This window comes from Prinia subflava, chromosome 3 (assembly GCF_021018805.1).
Source record: "Prinia subflava isolate CZ2003 ecotype Zambia chromosome 3, Cam_Psub_1.2, whole genome shotgun sequence".
Lineage (NCBI taxonomy): Eukaryota > Metazoa > Chordata > Aves > Passeriformes > Cisticolidae > Prinia > Prinia subflava.
Window position 1 is genome coordinate 34,637,694 of NC_086249.1, and position 23,485 is coordinate 34,661,178.

The 23,485-nt window shown below is 38.6% G+C and overlaps 1 protein-coding gene across 1 annotated transcript in view; it reads left to right on the top strand.

Annotated features, from left to right (window-relative positions):
• The first annotated feature begins 264 nt into the window (after positions 1–264).
• Positions 265–23,485, top strand: part of RNF17 (ring finger protein 17) — a 40,626-nt gene continuing 17,405 nt past the window's right edge. The window contains exons 1-21 of the mRNA XM_063394615.1: positions 265–402; positions 813–894; positions 1,497–1,588; positions 2,210–2,265; positions 3,228–3,283; positions 4,509–4,608; positions 5,702–5,782; positions 7,163–7,260; positions 8,059–8,230; positions 9,570–9,646; positions 11,882–11,956; positions 13,154–13,245; positions 14,829–14,990; positions 15,560–15,752; positions 16,207–16,372; positions 17,700–17,890; positions 18,439–18,577; positions 19,047–19,200; positions 19,892–20,007; positions 20,975–21,095; positions 21,854–21,971. Of these exons, the coding sequence (XP_063250685.1) occupies positions 818–894; positions 1,497–1,588; positions 2,210–2,265; positions 3,228–3,283; positions 4,509–4,608; positions 5,702–5,782; positions 7,163–7,260; positions 8,059–8,230; positions 9,570–9,646; positions 11,882–11,956; positions 13,154–13,245; positions 14,829–14,990; positions 15,560–15,752; positions 16,207–16,372; positions 17,700–17,890; positions 18,439–18,577; positions 19,047–19,200; positions 19,892–20,007; positions 20,975–21,095; positions 21,854–21,971 (2,336 nt within the window). The 5' untranslated portion in view covers positions 265–402; positions 813–817. The remainder of the gene's footprint in view (positions 403–812; positions 895–1,496; positions 1,589–2,209; positions 2,266–3,227; positions 3,284–4,508; positions 4,609–5,701; positions 5,783–7,162; positions 7,261–8,058; positions 8,231–9,569; positions 9,647–11,881; positions 11,957–13,153; positions 13,246–14,828; positions 14,991–15,559; positions 15,753–16,206; positions 16,373–17,699; positions 17,891–18,438; positions 18,578–19,046; positions 19,201–19,891; positions 20,008–20,974; positions 21,096–21,853; positions 21,972–23,485) is intronic.

Consider the following 23,485-nt stretch of genomic DNA (forward strand, 5'->3'; position numbering starts at 1 on the left):
GCGGGGCCGGGCCGCTGCCCGGTGTCGCAGCGCCACACGCACGGAACGCCATCCCTGAGCTGAGGGCGCGGGCGGCGCCGGCGCGCGGCGGACGGGCCCGGCCGGGCGCGGCCGCCCCGCCCCTCGCGCCTGCCCGCCATTGGCTGCGGCCGCCTCGAGAGGCGCGCCGGGCCGGCGCCATCTTGGCGCGCGAGGGGCTCGGTGAGGAGGCGCGAGGAGCGGGCGCGGTGCGCGAGCGGGAGCCGCGCCCCGGAGTCGAGCGTCCGTGAGCGTCCGTGAGCGTCCGTGAGCGTCCGTGAGCGTCCGTGAGCGTCCGTGAGCGTCCGTGCGCCGCCCGCAGCGCGGGGAGAGGGCTGCTCTCCGGCAGCAACCAGAAAAAACCAACCACAGAAACCACGGAAGGTGCGGGTGGCCGTAGCAGGCCTTAAGGAAGGGAGTCGGGGTCTGTAGATGGGGTGGATTGCATACAGGGAGTGATAATGGAGATAATTGCACTAAGGAGAAGTCATCCTAGTGAGGATGCGCCATCAGGAGGGAAGTGGGAAGAGCTGTGGTGGTTCCTGCTGTGCCCGGTAGTGGCAGGTGGGTCGGGGTGGAGCAGCTGAGCAGTGCAGAGCAGGCTGCTGCTCTGTTGCGTTTATATTTGCTTTTCAGGGAGCTAATAGGTGTATGCTTGATACGATTTCTGTGTCTGTCACTTCCATTTTGCTCTTTGCTAAATGATGTGAACCTGTAGTGTTGGCTGAAGTGATGACCTGGACTGCGTTGTAAATAATTTGTCACTTTTTTTTTTTTTTTTTTTTTCCTATTAGACACCATGAGTGGAAGGGAAGAGTTCTCCTTTTTGGATTATCGTAATAAAGAGATTCCCAGAAGTAGAATGAAAGATGTGAGGTATGTGAATTTTGAGATAGTGGCTTCAATATTTTTAAGCTCTGACGGTGCAACTACCAGCAAATAGAATTGAGAAAATATAGAAAGTAATGTTTGTGTTCTGTAGCGTTGTGAGTCCATTTTTCCGTGTTATGTATGTGAGTGAAATACTCAGTTTGTCAAAAGTTTCAGTGTTTGGAGTAGGCTCATGGAAACAGACGTTTTAAATGCAACTTGGTATGTTTTCAGATACTATATCATATTGGTTTGTATGGTTTTTTTACAAATTAGCCCTGTTGATTTATTCAGTACATTTTAAATAACTAGAATATATGTGATTAGAACTGATTGTGTCACAATTTATTCATGCTGGCTCTAATTACCTGAAATACTGCATGCCTAACAGCTGTAGTATCACATTTTTGTATGATGAACTCAGTGTCTCAGAGCTAAAGTACTTCCCCAGTTAAGGGAAGGTAACAAATTTTTTGTGGTATGTTTGGTTAACTGCAGTTTCTTCGTAATGTCATTTGGTAAAAATGGATGAACTTAGCTCTGAAAGAGCTGGAAGTCAGAATTAGTTTCTTACTGATGATCGTAAATCTTTACTTTTACCTCTGAAGACAATCTTCTAAGATGCTAGAAGAGCATTTTACAGAAGCACATCAGAGAAATGGTGATTTGTGTCATGTGTCAAAAGCTCTCAGTGCAGAAGGTAAGGCTTTGGGATCTTTTTATTTCTAGCAGTAGATGGGCTGCTAGGTTTGGTTAACACATTGTTTATTTACTACTTACCTAGTAGTTGGCAAGAAAAATCAATTCCTTTTGCTTCTGCTCCTGCTCCTTTTCTTGACAAAATGATTGACAAGTTTGTCCTAAAAGAAGCCTTATTTTTCTTGGTTTTTCTGCACGAATAACCTTTTTCCAAGAGTTGAAAAACTGTATGTGATGCGTAGTAGTTACGATTGTTGATGAAGCAATTTTTTTCCTGTACTCAACTATGCCTTTTGAATTTATGGGGGTTTTTTTGCCTTTTTTCCTTCCATGTAGTTGTGTTGTACTGACTGTAGTAACAATATATATAGCTAGTGATAACAGCTAATACCCTAATCAGTACACACAAGTCAGTCTTCGTAATTCTCAACTAGGTTTTATATCTATCCATCTGGATTTCCATTCTTAGCTCTTAAGTTCTCTAATTAAAAAAGTCAGGGTTCTAATTCTTGTTGACTTGCTGAATTCTATTCAGGAGACTGCTCTGGTGGTGGTGTATTCCTATTGTCTCATGGAATAGGATGCCCTACAGGAGTGGGTTTTTCTGTGCTTGCTTTTACAGTGTTGCATGGTGGGAAGGATGAAGACAATGGTTTGTTTTGTTTCTCTTCTCCACAAGTAAGTTGATCTAAAGTTTTCAGTTCAGTAGTCACCGTGGTGCTGTGAAGTAGCAATATTATAGGATCTTGTGAGTTTTCATTGGGAGTGATTAAAGCAGGCTCAGCTCCCCTCTGAGCTCAGGGTCTGTGCTTTATGTCCACCTCATCCCCAGCAGGTGCTTGCTAGCATTTCTCATTGCACAGTGTTGCTGTGTAGTGCATGTTGGATGTGCAGAGCCTGGGTTTAGGAAGGTGCATTTTTACAATTCTCATTAGTGCCCTGTGTTGCCAGATCTGTTCCACCCTCTTGTGTGCAACCAGTGTGCGAGAAAGCCACTCACAAATACGTACATCTTCTGTCAGCTCCCACGTAAAGACTTAGAAGATACTAAACAAAACATCTTCACTTTGCTCAGTAGTGCGTAAGGTCTGAGGTTTTGTGTTTCTGCATCTAAACAAAATGCCTTGCATGTGACTCTTGTGTCTTATGACATGTTAATGCCATTGTTTCATAGAAATGTACATTTTGGACAAACGTGAAATGCCTTTTTTGTTCTCTTATGAAATTCAGGTTTAGCATTTATTGCAAAATACAAATGAGTCAGATCTTTGGCCTTTAAGCCCTGCCATGAAGCCTTGTTGAAAAGGTACATTGTAGAATCTGGTTCAGGAATCCAGTACGTTACCAGTTTTGCATAGTAATGAGGAAAATACTAAGTGCAAACAGGAAGTCAGGATTCCTTTTACTAGGAACACCTTTTACTTATAACAAAGGTGTACTGATGGCTGCAGATGTTCTTCTTGAGAGCTCTTTCCTTAGACCTCCCCTGTACAATTCAACAGCACTTTGAAGCTTGGTCTAGTTGAATTGGTGGGCAGGGGTGGATACTGAAGGTGAGAACAGGCTTATAGAATACCTGTTCCTGGGATTTGGCTGTAATCCTTGGTTGAACTTGTTTTCCTTTCCCCCTCTGAATTTAGATCAGAACGGACTTTAAACTTGGGCTGTGTGGCAGCAGCTCAGAAAGACAAGCAAGGTAAACCTTTGTTAAGACTTTTCATGTCTTTAAATGCCATCCTGGGGGAAGACTTGGAGTAAGTGATTCAATACATTTTCCTTGGGCTGATTTTTTTTAATGTGTTCTTTAAACTTCACTAATGTGTTGTTGGTATGAATGTCTGGTACTGAGGGCAAGTACTGTTTCATTGAGAGGCATCAAAAAACAGATTGGTTTGGCTTGAAAACGTATGAAAATTTTAAGCACTGTGGTAGATGGCTGATAGGGGTTCAGAGGGAGAGAGATCTGCTGAAATGCCAGGCTGTGGTGGGAAGGACTCTGCCTCCTTTCCCCCACCACCTGCTGATCCCATTGCTCATTCTGTTTTGCTAAGCAGTCACAACTATATAAAGATTAGGTGCCAGCAATATTTTGTGGTGTTGTCAAGTCTAAATTACACTGTTTATTTGCCCAGTCAGTGTGAGCTGAAGGAAGTCTTAAAGTGGATATCTTCCCCTGGAGTTTTACTGCTGTGGAGATTAATGTTCATGCCAGTCAGGATAGCCCCAGATACTCTTTCAGGTGTGTTGCATAAGGAGCGTTTCTGAAAGGAAGATGTGGGAAATTCATCTAATGAGTTTGGTGCACGCACTGCTAACCTTGCCCCAAGTGACAGATTTCATGTGTGGCTGTCAGTCTCTGCAGCAGTGTTCTCCAGATGCTCTCACTGTTGGTCACACACAGCAAACAGCCCTGGAAGAACAACACAAGGCTTCCTTCCTGGAATAAGGCTGCTTCATGCAGACTGCTTCTGTGGGAGACTTGTCAGCTGTGGCAGAAGAGCAGCTGTGGATCATCACACAATAGAATTTAAAAACCCTCCTAACAGGTTGCCAATAAATGGTTTTGATGTCATTGGTAGTGACAAATAACAGTAACAAATGAAAAATGAATCCTGGAATGTTCATAGTCATGCATGTACTCTCACTGAGGATAAGAATCACTACTAAGGTTTTGTTTAGCCTTGCCAAAGTTGTCAAATGAGAAGTCGCTACTTTTAAGGGGATTATAGTAAAAAGATGATTTTTTTTTTTTTTTAGAAAGTAGGGTATCTTCTATGTATATTTATTCATCTATTACACAAGTAGGTGTGTATATAGGTATTTAATGATAGATTTTGAAATATCCCTGTAAAGTGTCTGTAGGAAGTTTGATACTTTATTTAAAATGCATAGGTCTTTTTTTAAAAAATTTTTGTTTGCAGGCCCTTCAGTCACAATACCAAAGAGAAAAATGTTCAGCACCCGTTTTCTTCCTATGGCGGGCTGAGTGATGGATCAGCTCTAGCTCCATCGTCTGGCATGGTGTGGTAACATGGCACTTCCTTATATTCTCACTTGGTTTTGTATACACGTAGTTAATGGGGCATTTTGTTAAACAAAAAACCCTGCAGCCTTAACAGTTATGTGCTATTGCTCTGTCTTACCATAGAATGGATGTGCAGCTGCAGTATTCATGAAATAACTTGACAAAATGAGTGCAGCTCATACCCCCAATATCATATCTGAAGACCATTAGTTCTATCCAGCTGCTGTGAAACGCTGTATTTTGAATTTAGCTTTTCTTAAAAGATACCCTAGGCTTCACAACATTTGAGTTGGGGACTTCTTTATTTGTTTTTAATTTGGGGCAACTGCAAGGCTCATGCACACCTCCTTAAAAGAGTAATTCAGCAACAAGGTTGTTGGGCAAATGGATCTCATTTTAAACATTATATTAAGTTTTCCAACCTCATCTTTCTAAATGAGGTTTGTGAAGTTTTAGACCAGGAGAACTTAAGATGTGGATATTTTAAAGTGACTGGAAAGGAACTATATATCCAGTGCCAGTTGTGTTTTCTTCTGTGGAGATTGTCCTGTATACTGACCTTGAAAAAATCATAACTAGCAGATGTCTGATGTGATTTCTTAGGTAGTTTTGTTACAATGCCTGTTAAACTTTGAAAATGGTTTTCTTGTATCAGCAAAATACTTGGAACTAGCTACATTTGGGGGGGCGTTTCCCCAAGTGATACTCCTAAATATTTTACTTTTGTTCTAGGTTGCAATATTTTGTTCTTCAATCTTCCATGTTTGCTTTTCTCTGTATTAGTAACTTTATTTTGCTTCTTTTCCATGTACTGCTTTATTTGGTTTTTGTATGTGAGAATGCAATTAAATTGTTTAAAAAAAAAAATAGAATCTGCTTCAGAAATTCTACAGTGTAAATGTTCTCAGTGAAATTCAGGTGAGCCAAGTATTTTGTGCCTGATGGCCATTATGGAGCTACTCAGGGTTTTCACATAGCTCATCAGTCACCCTCATCAAATACCTCTGTCAAAATTGCAAATGGTTATGGGCCATCTTGTCTTTTAGTTGTGCAAGCAACTTTTATGTTCATTGGCAATCCTTTCCTCAGGAGAACAACACTGGGCAAGATATTGATGAAGCTCTGGGCATAGCTGTTAGTAATCTTGACCACTTCCATGATGCAAGCAAGGTGGGTGAAAATCAGTTAAATAAATCATGAAATAATAAGACCTCTCCTAGACTGAAGGTTTTTGTTGTGAGTAGTCACACATTAACACACTATTTAAATGTGCTTCTCCTACCTTTGTTTTGATACCTGTTTTGTCTTTCAACTGTTCATATTATTTCTGTGTATACACAGCCTTAAAATCCAGGCTACAGCCTGAGAAGTAGTCTGCAAGGGAGTACATGAGCCTGTGCATAACTTAAAGTTAATAGGTCAGTTCATACATCTAGCCAGAACCATATGCAAGCCAGTCTTTAAGTACTAAGTTTCTGTTTCCTTGGATCAGGGTAAAATTCAGCTTTTGTTTTTGCTCTAGCAAATACTCTTAACTTTTTAATTCTAGTGTGCCTCTTTCAGCATCTAAAGGTGGAAAAGATGTTACAAGGGCAACAGAAGTAAAGAATGCAACAGAATGTGCACACAAATGTAAATCAAGTAATACATTTGTATGCACAGTATAAAACATAGAAAGAATCCTAATATACCTCGTAATGCTGTTAATAGGTTTTATTGAGTAACTTTTGACATTTATCCATGGTAACTAATTTAAACTTTTCTTAAATGTGCTATAGAAAAGTTTTCAGTTCTGTTTGCCATCTGTTTGCATTTTACTTGTAAGATACACATTACAGAAGTATTTAATGTTTCAAAAGCTTAATTCTGTTAAGTGTGGTGTGAAGTGTCGGTGAGACCTGTTCTCCATTCCCTTTCTAATGGCCAGTCTTTCTGTTAAGCAAAGCTGTGTTGAATTCCTAACTCATACACTAATAGCATCTTGTAAAAACTTCCCATTTCAGCAGGTATAATAGAGTAACCTATGGGTATGACTGTGGTCTTAAACAGCTTTTCAACAAAAAATGAGAATTGCCAAAGCAGTATTGCACTACTGAGATTCTTTTCTCATAGTGTCTTCGTTAAATGTAACTGTAGTGACAAAACTGATGTTTAGCCAGAGGAAGATTTTTTTTTTTAATTTTTCCCTTTATGCTCACAATGAGTTTTAAAAAACAGTGGAAATCTCAGCAAACTGTTATCTGTGTATGGTGCTGTGTTTGAATGCCAGGTAAGGAAAGTGAGCCAGTGGGCCCAAGATCTGTCTGGTTCTTGCCTCATAGACCTAAAAGCTTCAGTTGAGGAGGATTCAAACAATGCCAGCTGACTCCAAGGTAGAGAAAACAGAGAGTTGTAATGAGCTATAAGTGTTTAATGTCACTGTATCTGCTGGGGCATCCATCACTGTCTTACTGCTCATTGCTTCTGTTCTGAATTTTAAAAGAAACAGTATTCTGAGAATAATAAAATAATAATGAAATAATGCATGTTTATTCATACTGAACAAAATAGGTGCTGGAATACTTGGAGTTGAAAGTAAAGCATAAGAAAGAAGAAGTTACAGAAGCTGCGGATAGAACACTTGATGAACTTATTACTCTTCTGTCAAGGTAGTAATCTAGTTTTGTAGTATGGCAAGGGTGAGTTACTTTTATCACAAACCTCTTGCTAATTCAGGTGAAAGACTAAAATTTTGTTTGGAATTTTCTTATAGCTGTATTTCATAGTATTTGTCTTTCACTTTTACCCTTTCATTGGGGCAGCTTGGAGCTGGTTTGCATGGTTTTTAAACAGCAGCTTATGCTGTATTTGCTCTTAAAAGATAAAAGCTCGTCATAATGTTAATTTCTGGAAAAGCTCAATTTTGAGTTTTTTTAATACTCAGTAATGATGTTATTATTGCTGTGGATGATAAATTTTAACAGCAGGAATAGGAAGTGTTTTTAAATTGACTTTCTGCATGTTTTCAAGCTGATAGAAGCCCAAGGACACTTCATTTCTGGATTTTAACAAATACTTATATCTTCAGATGGAGGGGAGAGAGGTGTTAAAGCTCAGGTTTGCAGAAGAGCCTCTGAGGGGGCAAGGTCTTCAATCTTATTTTAGTAGAATGAATTGTAAGATCCAGCTTCAATTGGATGTGTTTGGAAATACCAGGAGAATGAAATGGGAAAGTGCTCCTAATACTTAATTAATACGTATTTTTTCAATGTGAACTTTTCAACTTCTGTGGTTCCTCCAGTTACAGAGTGCATTTCCCACAGCTCTCCTTGGCGCTGCCCGGGGAAGATGATCCTTGTGTGTGAGATGCATCCCCTTTGTGTGGCTGGCAGCTGTGTCACAGTTCAGATTTGAGTCTGTGCAGCTGAGTGCATAATGAATTCTGAAAAGTAATGTTTCTAACACAGGAGGAAGAAATTTTTCACGGAATTGAAGGAGAACATCACCAACTACAGTTCTAGTATTGCAAAAGCTAAGGAGGCCATCGAGGAGAAGAAGCAGCGCTTGATTGGTGTCATTAGGATGGCAGAGGAATTAAAATTTTCACATTCTCCAAGAAACTGTTATGATCTCGCTCAGGTAGTAACATTCTTGCACTGTGAAATAATTTATTTTTAAGGAATATATTCAAATTTGGATTGAGGGTTTGTGGTCCCAGTTTACTGACTTCAGTGCTGACATTTTTGGGGTATTATATTCTTACCCTGCCTCTTCACAACACAGAATTTATATTTGGTCTTGGTCACGAGTTACAGTCTGGTGACTGATGTGAAGCAAAAAAAGGTGATTCTTGCCTTGAAGAGTTTGGCATCTGAAACAGGAAATGGAGGGAGAGGATAGGAAAACTGACACAGTTCTGATCAGTGAAAAAGTGGTGTTTGGCTCGGTTCAGTTTCTCAAACTTTTTCTGTTTCAGAGCTCTTCAGTCTTTTCACTGAACTAGTCCAGAATTCATAGCCACAGTCACTTGATCTGCTTGGTCCCAGGCCTTTACTCCCATTTTTTCTCCCCATCATATCTGCTGTTCATAGAAACCCATGCTCCCTGCCATGCTGTATCACAGCAAAGGTCTGTCCTGTGAGGTCTCCTGTCTGTAGCAACAGAGAGGAAAGATGCTTGGAGGAAGCATTCAAGAAACTGGGGAAGTTGAAGGTTAAGGATTTTAGTATCAGTAGGAGACATCAGGCTCATTACACTGAATAAACATTACCTTATTCTGTCATAAGCTTGTGGAACATCTTTAATGTCATTGTAAAGCCTGTGGCATTGTGCACGGGTGTGTACGTATGTGCATTATATGTACATAGGCATAGGTAGTGTCAGTGAACTCCACCTTTTACTGTTTAAAATGAGGTTTATGCAAAATAGCTTCCTCTGTTCTTTCAAAATGTGCCACACAATTATTTCATTTGGAGTCTTTGTAGTCCTTGTGTTGAGAAGAAGAATGAATAAGTGGCCTTGTCATTCTTTGAAGAAATGTGCTTTTCAGAATCTTCCTCCCTGCATCCATTTGTCACTTTCAACGTGAAGAAACTGCCTCTTCTGACCCAGAAAATAAGTCTAGTCCTCCCTTTTTTCTGTCATTTACTTCCATCTTACCCGTGTGATTTTTTTTTTCTTTTTGGCAACTGGCACCCACCACTCTCCTCTTACAGGTCTGCCTTTACACTTAGAGATCACTTTCTCATTAGATGTTGAAACAAAAGGAATATATGACTTTTGCTTCTGTTGATATGGTTAGATTACAGAATCTCAACCATTAAGGCTTGGTGAGGCAAGAAGACATTTGGGAATTAGCTGTTGGCTGAACTCTTGGGGGTTTTACCATAAAATTAAAGGTGTCATGCTATAGATAATAGGTGTCTCTATAATCTACTTTCTGTTTAATGGAAGCTAAGATTGTACTTCTTAATTTCAGATTATTTATGACTTGAAGTTGCCAGTGGAGGCTGAGCTCTCAAGAGTGAAGGATTTAAAGGAGAAAATACTTTCAAAGTAAGTAACTGGAGTGGAGGTAAAAGGAGGCACATGTTATCTTAATTACAAAAACTGTTCATGGAACAGTTGAGCAGCAGAAATTGAGCTTCTTCACTTGCAGTTGACTGAAAAACTACGACTTCAAGGCATAAGTATAAACTCTTCACTAGAAATAGGCAGTAGCCTTCATGTGAGGCGTGGGGGAGAAAGCACATGCAAGTTGTTGAAGTGTAGACAAATACATCTGCCTTTTAAAAATCCTTGACAGACTTCTGCCACTTCTGGACTTCTTTCCTTACAAGTAGAAATAAATTGGGAGAATAATGGCTTAATTGTTTCTTTAGTGAATCAGTTTCTGACCTTCAGGAAACACTCAAATGCTTTTTGCTGTACTGATGTCTAAAGAAAGTTACGGAAAATCCCAGTTGCCATGCTGTCCTCACGGGAAGTGACTGATGATTGCTGCAGCAGAGATGGGTAAGACAGTAGGTCACAGCTGAGGTGCACCTGACTCTGTGCAGGGTCCATAAGGCTGCTCAAGGGTGCTGCAGTTCCTGGTGTGTAACAGCCACGCTCAAAAATGATAGAGGGACAGAGCAAAGATGGTGCTACTCTGGAACATTGTGGGCATCCCGCTGTATTTCAGGATGTGGAACCACACTGGGAATAGAGTGGGATAGGGTATGAGTCTGGCACAGAAAAATGAAGCTTAGCAAGTTGGTTATTTGCTAACAATTTCTGTAGGATCACAGAATCATTCAGGTTGGAAAAGACCATTAGGGTCACTGAGTCCATTAACCCTACTCTACCAACTCCACCTTTACCATGTGTTAAAGTGTAATGTCTGCATGTCTTTTAAATCACAAAATTGTGGAATGGTTTGGTTTGAGAGAGACCTTCAAAGGTTGTCTAATCCAAGTGTCCTCCAGTGAGCAAAGGCATCCTCAGCTAGATCAGGTTGCTGAGAGCCCCATCCAATCTGACCTTAAACCTTTCCAGGGATGGGGTATTTACCACCTCTCCAGGCCACTTGTTCTGCTGTTTCACCACTCTTACTGTAAAGAATTCCTTTTATCTAGTCTGAATCAACATTCCCTTAGGTCAAGGGTAATGGTTTTAAACTCTCAGGGGGCTGTACCAGAAAATTTGTGCCTGTCTTTCTGGAAGGTGCTGTAAGGTTTCCCTGGTGCCTTGTCTTCTCCAGGCAGAACAGCCCCAAATCTCTTTTAGCCATATGCCTCCAGGGATGGTGACTCAGCCAATCCTTGGGTGGGTTGTGCCAATGCTAGACAAAAATTAGGGCCCCCCCTGTGGCTTTAGTTGAGTTCTTGAGTTAGGATATGGATAAAGCAAACTAAAAAATCCTCTTTTGGAAAACTTAGGCCCTACCTACCAAGTCACTGTTTTGAAGATGAATGGCAATTTTAGAGAAGCCTTTTTAGATACACAATGGTAAGCTCTCCCAACCTAGAAGCAAGCTGAAACAAAGTCCAAGTATTTTTGCATTGGAAAACTTCTAAAGAACTTCAGCTGAGCAGGGGACAAAGGAGACCTGATGAAGGATAAATATAAAGGTGTTATATACCTTGCGCTACTCCAAAATGAGACGAAAGGTAAAAAATACACAGGTAGGAGTTGCATGGAAGTTGAGGCACATGCTGTAGACAAAACATTGTAGAAGAAGGAGTGGACACGTTCCTGAAGGGGCAGTAAGAGAGAAGGACAGACAGCTGTTCAATCCTATTTACATTCCAGTTTTCATCAATTAAAACTGGATGGAAAAGCTATGGCATTTATTTAAGTTATATTCACGGTTCCATTAGCCTAAATGTAAAAGTGCTTACAAGATTTTGCTGATTTTCATTGAAAAAATAGTTAATAGTGTAACAATAAACAGAAGCAGATATTTTCGACTTGAGTTATGGTTTTGTTCTTTACAAAGAAAATTAAATTCTTTATCTCTGTGCAGAATAATATATTGAACTAAACTGAGTATAGATGTGAAAACTGAGTGAATGTTGCAGTACTCTGCATGAGGGAGAAAGCATAAGACAAGAATTTTAAAGTATGGACATGAAGATAAATGAGCAGCCAAATCTGGTTTTTGTAGGAAGAAATAAACTGGAGTAGGTAATTAATCACTTACTTTCCCCCTCCATGAATACTGTGCTGAAAAACAGTGTAGTTCCCCAATTGCCAAAGTGATTTAGGTATTCTTGTCACCTTCTGTAATAGTTGTTCTCTGCTCTTGAGATTGTTCCTGAACACTTTTGAGATTACATCTTCATTAGAAAATATGGGTGAGATTAAATGGGGAATGAGAGGGAAGTAAGTATTTTTTAATGAAGAGAATAAGTACAGTGATTTACCTGTTCTAGTGGTTAAGTATTTATTGGAGATCAAATGTAAAAAACTGGAGGTGCTTATGGAATTCTAAGAGTATATTGAATCAAAGCAGATCTTTATATGCTGGTATTTCTGTCAGCATTCCAGTAGGTTCAGTTTGTGTTTCAGTTTTAACATTTCGGTTTTATTTGTGTTCTGCCCTAGTATATTTTGCTGAATGACTTAAGTTATCCAGGTTTTATTTATACTGTGTACTTTTCAACTTCAGTTGGCATTTAATGATTTGATCATGGAACTAGTTAGGCTGGAAAAGATCATTGAGTCCAACTGTAAACTTAACACTGCCAAGGCAATCACTAAATCATGTCCTTGAATGCTGTGTCTACTATGGTTGTAGTACATGTAATAGAGATGTTAATCATTTCAGCACAGGAAAATGTATGTAAGTATAAATTAATCTCTAAAATGAACAGGAGTAATGAAACTTTTTTTTTTTGTAGCATTGGTAGTATTTCCAGTTCACAGTCTAATACTGATTGTGTCAAATGCCAAAAGAAATTTCTTAAGATTGACAAAAAATCCCCTTTTTGTTTTTAAAATTACAATTGCTTTTATTTTATTAGGGTTTTTTTATTTGCTTTTTTGTTGTTTGTTTTTTTCTGTGCTCTTTGACTAATGCTTGAAAAAATGGAATGGAGTTGCTGTTAGGGCTGTTGTAGTTAACCCTGAATATGCTGAAAAAGGCTTACTGCATACTCTAGTATTTGGAAATCCTACATATGAGAGTGATTAGTGTCTGTTAGTACAAAAGCATCTGATATGCCTTTTGTTTTCAACATGAGCTATCTCACAACATTATGAATTTTTTTTTCAAGTAGTTTGCATTTGTACTCGTGGTCTCTGATCATCTAGGTGGGGGATGGCTCTTGCAGAAAGCTGTGCCTAAGCATACATACTGTGTCTGTGACAATTCTTTCTAGGATTCAGGAGTTATATTACTGGTTTTTTGTTGTCTTGATATTAAAAAATTCAATTCATTTTATTTCTAGCAGCTCTTATGATGCCTTTTTTAAACGTAGTGGTGCATTCTTAATAAAACCTTTGCTTTGACTCGTGCTTTTCTGGAAACAGGCTGAATTATGTTAATTTGTTTCCAAATAAATTTTTTCCCAAATACAGTGAAGATAATGGGCAAGACACTCTTATCCTTGATGACCAGGAAGAAATGCCTGATGTCATCATAGAAGAAATACTTGAAGATGACTTAGAAGGTAAGTATCTTAGTACCTTATGCTTTCAGTGTTTCATTCTTGAGTGTGATCTTGGTTTTGGGTCTTGTATTATGTGTATTTGGCTCCTGCAAGTTCTTTAATGGTGTCTGTTTCAGTTCTTTCAGGTTTGTGGGTTTTTTTATTCTCCAGTTTCACTTACTGCAAACTTTATCACAAGCTCTCTCAAAGAGGGTCGAAAGCGCTATTGGTTATGATGATTTACTTTGACCTGTGGTTATTGCAGTCACCTCACAGTTTCTGTTGTTGGCTCCTGGAGAATACTTTAGTCAGTTCCCTCAGCTTCTTGAATCTTCTCTCAGGCCATTGTCCTATGATATTTTGCAGGAGCAGTTAGATTCTACAGCTGGTCAGGTTTTCCCTGGATTGCACTAGAAAGAATTTAGCTGCCAGGTCCATGAAGGGATCTTTCCCCTCTGTTAGAAGACTGAATCTGGAGTGCTGTGTCCAGTATTGGAGCCTGCAGTACTGAAAGTCACTGTCACACAGGAGGGAGTCCAGCAAAGCCTACCAGGCTGGTGTGCAGGAGGTGCTCAAGGTCTTAGAGGTGTCTTCCAGCCTTAATAATTCCATGATTCTGTATGTAAGACAAAGATGGCTGACTGACCATCACTCTTTGGAAATAGTGACCAGGGGTGATCCAAAAGAGGCTGCATCCCTGTAAAGGAAGTCTTTCAAGTCATTCACACTTTTTGTTCAGAAGCCATCTTAAACACTGGAAATGGCCAAGAGACATCTCACGTCTGTTCTGGATACAGCAATTCCTGAACTTGGAAGCACAGTCCTGGGTACTTGCTCAGAATGTTTCATTTGCCAGATTCTGCATAGTCTCTCACCCACGGTGTGTTACAGTTCGGAGATGGCAGTGCTGAGGTTGCAGTGCTCCGTGATGTTGCAAATCTCTCTGGTTGGTGTGCCCTGATCAGTCATGCAGGTGACATTCCATCTAGATGATGTCCACTCTTTGCAGGAGGCTTGTGGTATAAAATACTCTTTTTAAGAGTAAGAATTGGGTTGTAGGGCTTCTAAAATCCTCTGGCCCTTTGTTGACTAGCTTCAGAAGGGAAACTTGTCTTTTGTACCCCTAATGGAAGGAGGTACCTGCAGTACAAACCATTTGGATGCTTAGTCACGAGTCCTGCCTCACATGGGGTCATCTCTTGGCTAGTTCCTTGGTCTTCATGCACTAAGACTGAATAACTACAGGGAAGTGCTTAGCATACCTGTTCTTAAAGGTAGGAGTCTTAATCTCTAATTTGCTTTCTAGAAGCTTTCTGTGTCTTTATTAGAGGGAATAAAAGCTCTGAATTACCCACTTAAATTTAGGCTACCAGTTTGTGAGACAGCCTTTTGTTTTGGAGGGTGGCATAAGGGAAGTAGTACAAAAGAACAATTTCATCAGGAGGCAAACATGGTCATAGTTTGAAACAGTATGAACAGACTTGTCAGATTAAAAATCTGTTTGAGGTAATATTACCATGATGAATGCAACATAAATGCAGTCATATGCCTGATAACATCTGTTGGAGTCACTTGTTTGATAATTTGTGTTATGTCTTACTCAGGTTTGACAGAATTGGTGTTTGTAAGCCATGTTATAAATCCATGTCATTTCTATATCCGGAGATATTCCCAGAAGAAAGAAGCATTTGCTTTGCAGAAGAAATTGGAAAACTTCTGCTGTAGTAAGAGTTCCTATCTCTTGCCTTCAGACATTCTGGAACTAGGTAAATGTTTAATTTCTAAAGGTCTACAGAGCTTAAAATAGTACCTTCCTTAGTGTCATATACTTTCTTTTTTCTCCCCTCCCCTCTTCCTTTATGTAGTAAAGGAGTCCTTATGAAGTTCACTGATTGAACAGAAACCATTCTAGAAATCAAAATTAAAGACAATAATACTTAAATCTTTAAAATTATTTCCTAACCCACATATTGATAAGCTTACCCACTGCCACATAATGTGTTTTAAAAACTGACAATAAGTATGTAATAACTTAATATGTCAGTGGGGTTTTTGCCACTTTACTCAGAGCTATAGAAGGTTTGCCAGAAATTACTTCTTGACACAAGCCAACACCTGCCAGCCCTAAAGACACTGTAAGTGAATGTGAGGGGAACTTATGGTGGCTGTGGAGACAAGGTTTTTACTGTCCTTGTGTCTTTATTGTAGCAGTAGCACTTTTACAACCTCTATGGAGAATGGGAACAGGGAGCATTATGCAGAACTGTAATAATAGTTTCAGTGTGAAATACTTGAAAATACTGAATTTAGTCCTTTCGTATTTGCTTCTATATAGGTGCTAGAACTTTCATTAAGAGTAAGGAAACTGGAATGTGGTGCCGTGGAACTATCACTGAACTAATTCCTGTAGAAAGTAAAAATCAGAGGAAGAAGCCTTGTGGTCCAATAAGTTACAGAGTGTGTGATGTTGCATTGCTGAAAGTATTCCTGACTGATTTTGGAAGCTCTGTGGTTCTGATTTTCTCAGGGTATGTTTATGAAGAGAGGGGATTTTGTCTGCAGTTGTTGTCTTTTTTGTTATTCAAGATCTCTTCTGAGAAATGAGTCCTTCCTCACCTTCACACAGGGGGATAACAAGATACCCAAATGGCTCTGGTATTTATTATTATAAATTCTCTTCAGACATACTCCCCTCAGAAAAGGTGGCACTGTATTTAAGTGCACAAGTGTACAAGCCTGCATAAGTTAAATATTTAACTGAGACTTGAGTTGTAAAAGAGAGCATGTAAGTACTAAATACTTTCAAAAAAATGCATTTCACTGAGACTTTAAAATTCTGTCTTGACATTTCTGACATTATGCCAGTCACTGCAATAATAACTTACAGTAAAAATCTGGGGTTTACTTTGGGAGGAGGTTAGGCATTGGATTTGGGATTTTTTGCTTTTAAGCTAGTGCTGCATTTATTCCCATTGACATTAGATCTGAGCCCACTGAAAAGCCTGATCCTGCTACTCTGCAAACTATTGAAACCCATGACATTTGTCTGTTTGTGAGGAAGCCTGACCAGCACATTGAGGCAGAGCTTGCAGCCATTCCTCCTTTAGCAGTACGGTGTTCACTGAAGGATGTTGTTCCCAAAAATGAAGTAAGTACAAACTGCTTGAAGTGTTTTAGGAACTTCTTCATAAGATTTCTTTTAAAGAATTTAATTATGGAATTTTAAATTCTCTTATTCCAGTATAAACAGAAGGAAAACTGAGTGTACAGGGTGTGGTTTTTTTAGAATTCTCTTGTAAAAAGATGTGTTGCATTGCTTTCATTGGAAAAGAAACAGGAGCTTATAGCAGTCTGCCTGTGAGACTCCAAATGCATATTTCAGGCTTAAGTCTCACTGCTCATACTTTAGACATGTTCTTTTGTGAAGTTTAAAAATTAACTGCAAAATTCATCCTCTTGTTTTGTGTCTTTCTGATAACTATGGAAGTAGTAACTTTCAAAAGTCATCCAAACAAAGAATAAATGACTTCTTAAAAAAATTTAAGACAATCTCTTCAGAGATTGTACTTGTTACTTAAAAAATTTTGCCACTATTTTAAAGCATTATTTATTCTCTTTCAGTATAACCACAATCAAAGTACTGTCAACCTTTACTCCATTACAAAAAAAAGTATATATTGCAGTATTATTTTCTTCAGTATTAACTTTTTATTAGGCTTGCTTTATTCTTGCCACATTCACATGGAAATGAACTAAGTTCAATACAGTTGTGCATTTCTGACATTATTAACTATTGGTCAGTTTTGAGGGGTTTTTACCAGTCTGATGTTGACTGAAATAACTTTAAATAGGAAAGTTCTGGAACAATTTTCACAAGCGTAGATAAAACACTTTCCTTATGTGCTTTCATTTTTTTCTGTGCCTAAAATGCACAGATTTGCAGTATCAAATGAGAAATGCATTAACTGGATCCCAGAGAAAGAAATTCAGACAGGCCTTTTCAAGGTAGATAAAATGTTACACAGGATGCTGTGGAGGGCAGCAGTGTGTGAATTGGTAAAATCACATTGTGCATTTGTGTAAAGATGTGATTTGTGTAAAGACACAAGACAAACTCACATTTCTGCTCTCTTAGTTCATGGGAAAGTCATGAAGTGAAACAGGTAAGACAATTCTGCTTTATGTATCAAAACAATCTGAGGGGATCTTCAGAGGGAACATGGTGGAAACTGCAATCCTTTGATCTGACTCACTTTTATACAGTTTAATACACATACTAATCCATCATAAAAGAACTCTATTCAGTGCTGTCCTGGCTATGGACTAGACAAGTCTGACCATGTTCAGTATTTAATCTGTTCAGATGCATCTGTGCTTTCTTCCTTGCATTTATTTTATCTTATTTTTAATTACGGTTTGTATTTTTTGTTTTAATGTTCTCTGACATCTTCAGCAACTTTTTCTTTTTAATACAGGATGAAGGTTGGGGAGAGGAAGCAAAGACAAAATTTTTAGAAATGGTAAACAATAAAGTTGTTTCAATGATGGTGTTTCGAGAAGAGGATGGTGTTCTCATTGTGGATTTGAGAAAACCTCCATTTAATGAAATAAGCAGTAACATACCACTGTCTCTCAAGGATGCATTGGTTTTCTTAGACTTGGCAAGGTATGTGTCCCCCTTTGGTTCATGCTCCTGCATGCTGTAACTGATGACAGAAGGGTGCTTACCAAGGGAGGTTTACTAAGCTGGTTGCTTTTGCAGTGTTCTGTATGTGAATGTGGCATGCATTAACCTTCAGCAGTGTCTGTTGATTTCCTTTTTTCACCTTCACCAGTAAGCACCATGCTATACCCATTTGCCCTAGTCAGGCTTCGTTTAGATAGGGAACTTTATTTTAGAAAATGGGAAAATAAATATTTCTGTACAAATTTTAAATAACAGGGAGGCTAAATGAGAAGCCCTTAGTGTCTGTCACAGACAGAAAACCACACAGAAATGAGCCTGGCATCTGTTTTAGTTTGGGTGGTAGACAGTGGGAAAAGCATTACAGATAATTGGCTGCACCTCCTAACAGAAGGAAAGTTTAAACAAGTAATTTTTATACAATCATGTTGTGGTTTTTTTAATCGCAAATTTGACATTTGAATATAAAAGGGTTACTTTGCAGTTAATTTTGGCTGACTTTGTTCAAAATTTCACTTTGTTTACCTCAGGTTTAAATTACAGCTTCCCAGTCAGCTGGAAAATTGCACCATCTCTCACTACAGTCCACCAAATATTCCACGGGAAGGAGAAGAGGTCTTTGTTGTGGTTTGTCACATTAATAGTCCAAGTGATTTCTATCTCCGTTTGGTAAGTTTAGAAATAAAGTCTGTTTGGATGAAACTCTGAACAAACATTTTAATGTTGAGCTATTTGTAGTGCACACTAAATAAGTTACAACTTCTGTTAAGTTCTGTTACTTGTTACCAGTGGTAGGGATTCCTAGAATTAATGGGTGAGATTAGTTCCAACAGTCCTTGATTCAGCCTAGTTAAATTGTAGGAATTCTTAAAATCCCGGGAAATTTTTGTTAGTTGTGTAACATGATTAATTCCTTTGTGAGTGGGCAGTATTTTACTGGTTAGAATGGTGATGGAGCAGGGCACTATTCAATAATCGTTAGGCTCTTTAATTCACTTTATGTACTCATGACCACTTTAATTTTGGAGGGAAGACTTGGAAGTACAGTACTAGGAAAAAAATATCCCTTCAAAGAGAAGAAAATGCCATTAAAATAGAACATCTGCTGTGTATGTGTGGTTTGTTGTTTTTATTTCAGAAAGAGAGTGTGGAATCTTTAGCTCTTCCAGAGAAAATTCAGGAGATATATAAACAAGAGAATGGTAAAAACTTGGAAATTTTCTGCCCAGTTGAAGGCCAAGCCTGCATTGCAAGACAGGAGGATGGGAACTGGTACAGAGCCCAGATTATAGGTGAAGTATTGATTCTTTTGCTCTAATGCTAGGTTGCAAAATCAGCTGAGTTGGTAGGTCAGAGTCACACGCTGAATTGTGGGCAGTAACACCCAACCAGTATTTTTACTAGGAATTATGGTACTACCAGGTAGTTTGATAAAGTGAGTAGTACTAATTCATATTCTTTTGCTATTAATTGACTGGTTTATACACTATTCTTTTTTCAACAGAGATGCAACATCTTCTGTTTTCTAGAGATTATTGAAATTGTATTACGTAATTATTTGAAATATATTTCTCTTACTGTTACAGTTCGAGCTGCAGCTTTGGCTATTCCAGCCAACCTGTGAGTGTATCTGGTGTTGGTTAATAATTCTCTGTAGTAATTCCAAAGGGAGTGGGGGTTGTGCTTGTGCCGTGTTGCCTGTGTGTGGGCAGTGTAGCATGTTTGTGCTTCCATGTGTACTTGGCATGTGTTCAGTGTGCCAGTGTCTTACAAAGAGGGCCAAAAAGCAGGGCTGTCATTTCAGCAACCTGAAAGAGCTGGCTCCTAAAAAATACTCATTTTGATAGGGTTATAAAATTTTTTTAAAAATTTATACTGGGTAATCATATGGCACAAATGTGGATCTGCTCTGAAATTCTGGTGCTTTAACCTGTATCAGATACTAAGTTTTTGTTAAAATACCTTGGTTTGTTTTTCTTGAAGGGCTGCCAAGTTGTCAGGAAGTTCTGGTAAAATACGTTGACTATGGCAACATTGCTAACTTAACTAACAAAGACATACGCAGAGTGAAACAGGAGTTTCTGAGCTTTCCAGAAAAGGTAAATGCCTGGATTAAACACTCAAAACTAGCAGCATCTCAGTGAATGAGAGGGGAAAGAGATGTTCACCTTCTGAAATACATAAAATAAATAAAATGTTAAGGAACTTCCTTTTTGCCCAGCATTATGAAGTGTCTCACTTAATGTTTTGGGTGCATACTGAAAACTCTTAATTTTTTTATATCTTTCAGATGTAAATTAAATCTAGCATTGCTCTGCAGTATACATGCTGCAAAAGAGGTATATATACAATGTGTACATACATGTGTACTTAATTCACCTTAATTAAATTTATTTCCATAATAAGCCAAACTATTTTTTGCATTCTTTCCCTTTTAAATTATAATCTCATAATAAGGGGGGGGTTTGATATATTTTTGTTCAATTTCTAGCATTTAAAATTTGGTATTTTTTCTAATTTGAGGAATGGTTGGAGTGTCCCCCTTTTGACAAGGAGGAAAACTTGACTGGGAAGGAAAATGGCAAAGTGTTTCTGTCAAAAAATGCATGTAAATGGAAATCAGTTTTTTCTTTGCTATTTATTGATAGTTTTGGTTACCAATCACAATTATGCTGAACTTTGAAACTTAATGTGTTGATAATGGTGTCTTTTAACTAGTTGAAGGCACCAGTAGGCTTGTTTTGTAAAAGTGCAATAATCTTGATTAATCTTCTGTGGAACAATCCTTAGTGATCTCTGCAGCAGTTCTATGCCTTACCATAAAGGGAGGCAAGGAGATTTAAACTCTTTGTATTTCAACAAGAAGGTCTCTGAATGTGAGGTTCATGCTCAGCTACAGGGAAGGGAGGGATCATTTTGAACTAAATCAGATTGTGGCAGTGTGGAAACAGAAGCCAAGGTGGTGCTGTCATGCATGAGTGCAAAGCAAAGCTTGTAATTTGGTTGTAATGAGATGATCTTGATATGTATGTGATGTTAGTTGCATAATCCTGAGTTGTTTTTCAGGCAATCAGGTGTAGGCTGGCTTGCATTGAGCCATTCAAAGGGGCAAATGAGTGGAACAGAAAAGCCAAGGAAAGATTTGAAGAAATGACTGAAGATAAGCTTATGTTATGTTCAGTTATTGGTAAGTTACCAGGCGTGTATTAATTTCTATTTACATATTATTAAGTTGACTCAAATGTAGAAACAATGACTTTGATATTTAAAATAATATTAAAACAGTATTTTTTTGAAATGCTTGTGTTCATAGCTGGTGGAGATAGGCTGGAGTGAGAATATCTAAATTCTGTCCTGTGATTGGAGGAGTCATAACAGATAAAACTTGCAACTGAAGAGTGTCTTGTTCATGTCTTGTCTTACAGAGCACACCAGTGTTACGTGATATAAGTATTCTGGTTATTCACATGGGATTGTTTCCAAAAGTACTAGCTGTCCTTGATGTTTCCTGACTTCATTGGTAGCTGAGAGTGTGATTGCTGCTGCTCTAAAACATTGCCAAAAAAGAAAAATAATTTCACATAACACATATATACCTTAGTAGGATTTTTCTCAATACTCATATATTGTTTGTATGTAACTACTTACTTCTCAGCCCTTGGGGAATGATGATTGGGAACCCATTTATTAAATGGAATTATATGTGGCAGTTGGAGTTTTTGTACAAAAGCATTTTGTGATTATTGGTGTGTTTTAACTTAATTTTATAGATACGTGCGAAGCGTAGGCATCTGCATATTGTTGATGTTGAGAATCAATTATTTTGTACATCAAATGTAATTTTGGAGAATTCTGTCTTTTAGTACTATTTGTCATTCCTCTAAAATCATAGTCTTCATACTGTCATTGATTGGCACTAATTGTGTTGATATTATTCATTCACAGAAATTCTAGATAATAACATCTTATCTATTGAACTCTTCAATGCCTGTGCTGATAATGGGAGAAAATTTAGTATTAACTGCCAGCTAGTTGAGGAAGACTTAGCATCCTACATACCTGGGTAAATACACTGTGCATAACTTTTAAAATATTTGGAAATACAGAATATGTGTATTGAAACTGCCTGTGTTGGTGTGTCACCTCCAGTGGCTGGAATTTACTGCATCTATGATAAATTGATTTTCAAATCACATTCATCAGCTGGTGTAATTTAGAGTGTAACTGCAGCTTGATGGTTGAATTCTCAAGCTACATCTTGACAAATGTATTGAAGTTGTACCTGTGAAAAAATTGGAGATCAGATGTTTGCATCGTACGTGTAGTTGTCCCTAAGTGCCAAATCTTCCCAAAGCTAGACAAAAATTAGGGCCCCTCCTGTGGCTTTAGCTACATCTTGACAAATGTATTGAAGTTGTACCTGTGAAAAAATTGGAGATCAGATGTTTGCATCGTACGTGTAGTGTCCCTAAGTGCCAAATCTTCCCAAAGTGTTTGCTGTTAAGTTCCCATTCCCATGTAGTAAGACAAAGAATTTATGTCTTAAACCTGCACCTAAGGTGAGTCCTCTCTTTGAGAGGTCTCTTGCTGGAAAATACTTGAGTAACCAGCTATGACAGCAACAGCAGAGTGGGGAAGTGTAGTTGGAGAGATGAGGCTGTTGAGGGTAGAACACTGCTGCATTTAATGTGCTGGGTTTTTACCTAGATAATCCATGGGCTGTATTCATGAAAATCTGTAGTTACTCTTTCATTAATCAGTTTTGAATACTGATGGAAATATATCATTAAATGGGAAGTTCTCATTCCAAAAGGAAACTTCTGAATTTGCTTTTTTCAGGAGGAAGCAAGTACGTGGATTTTCTCTCTTAGCTCAGAAATGTAACTAAACCTTAGTGACGCTCTTAATACTGTCATAGTCACAATTTTTAATAAGATTTTTGTAAGTTATGCAACCTGAACAGCTGAGTTGTTTTTTCCCTGTCACAAAGGTATTTTGTTGTGTCCCATCCTTACTTAGATGCCTGCTTCAAGCCTTCAGTCAAGGGGGTATATTCTTTTAGCATAAGTGGTTCTGTAACACTTGATCCCTTGAATAAGGTGGATTTTATGATCCCTTGTTCACTGCTGGACTGGAGAGAAAATAAAAGAAACTTGAGCAAGAAAACTCATGGATTAAAATAAAGGCACAGAAATCACTTGCCAAGAACTGTTGCAGGAAGAACAGACTTGATTTTACTCAGTTATTACACTTAGCATAAACAATTAATAATTCAGGCATTGTTACACGGAAGACAAACATTTATAGCACCTACCCTCCCCTTTGCCAGGGTCAAGTTTATTCCAAGCACTTCTCTTTCCTCTCCTGCAGCTGAGTTACACTTAGTCCATTCAGAGAGGCAGAGAGTGGTGCAGGGAGCTGGGGTCAGGACACAGCAGCTTATCCATGCTGCTCCGTCCTTCTTTTCTTCTTCTGCTTTAGAATGGACCCTCCACTATTTTGTGGGGCAAGAGACCCACTCCAGATCTTCTGTTCTTACCATCTTGATGTTCTCTCTATCTCTTCTGTTCCCTGAAT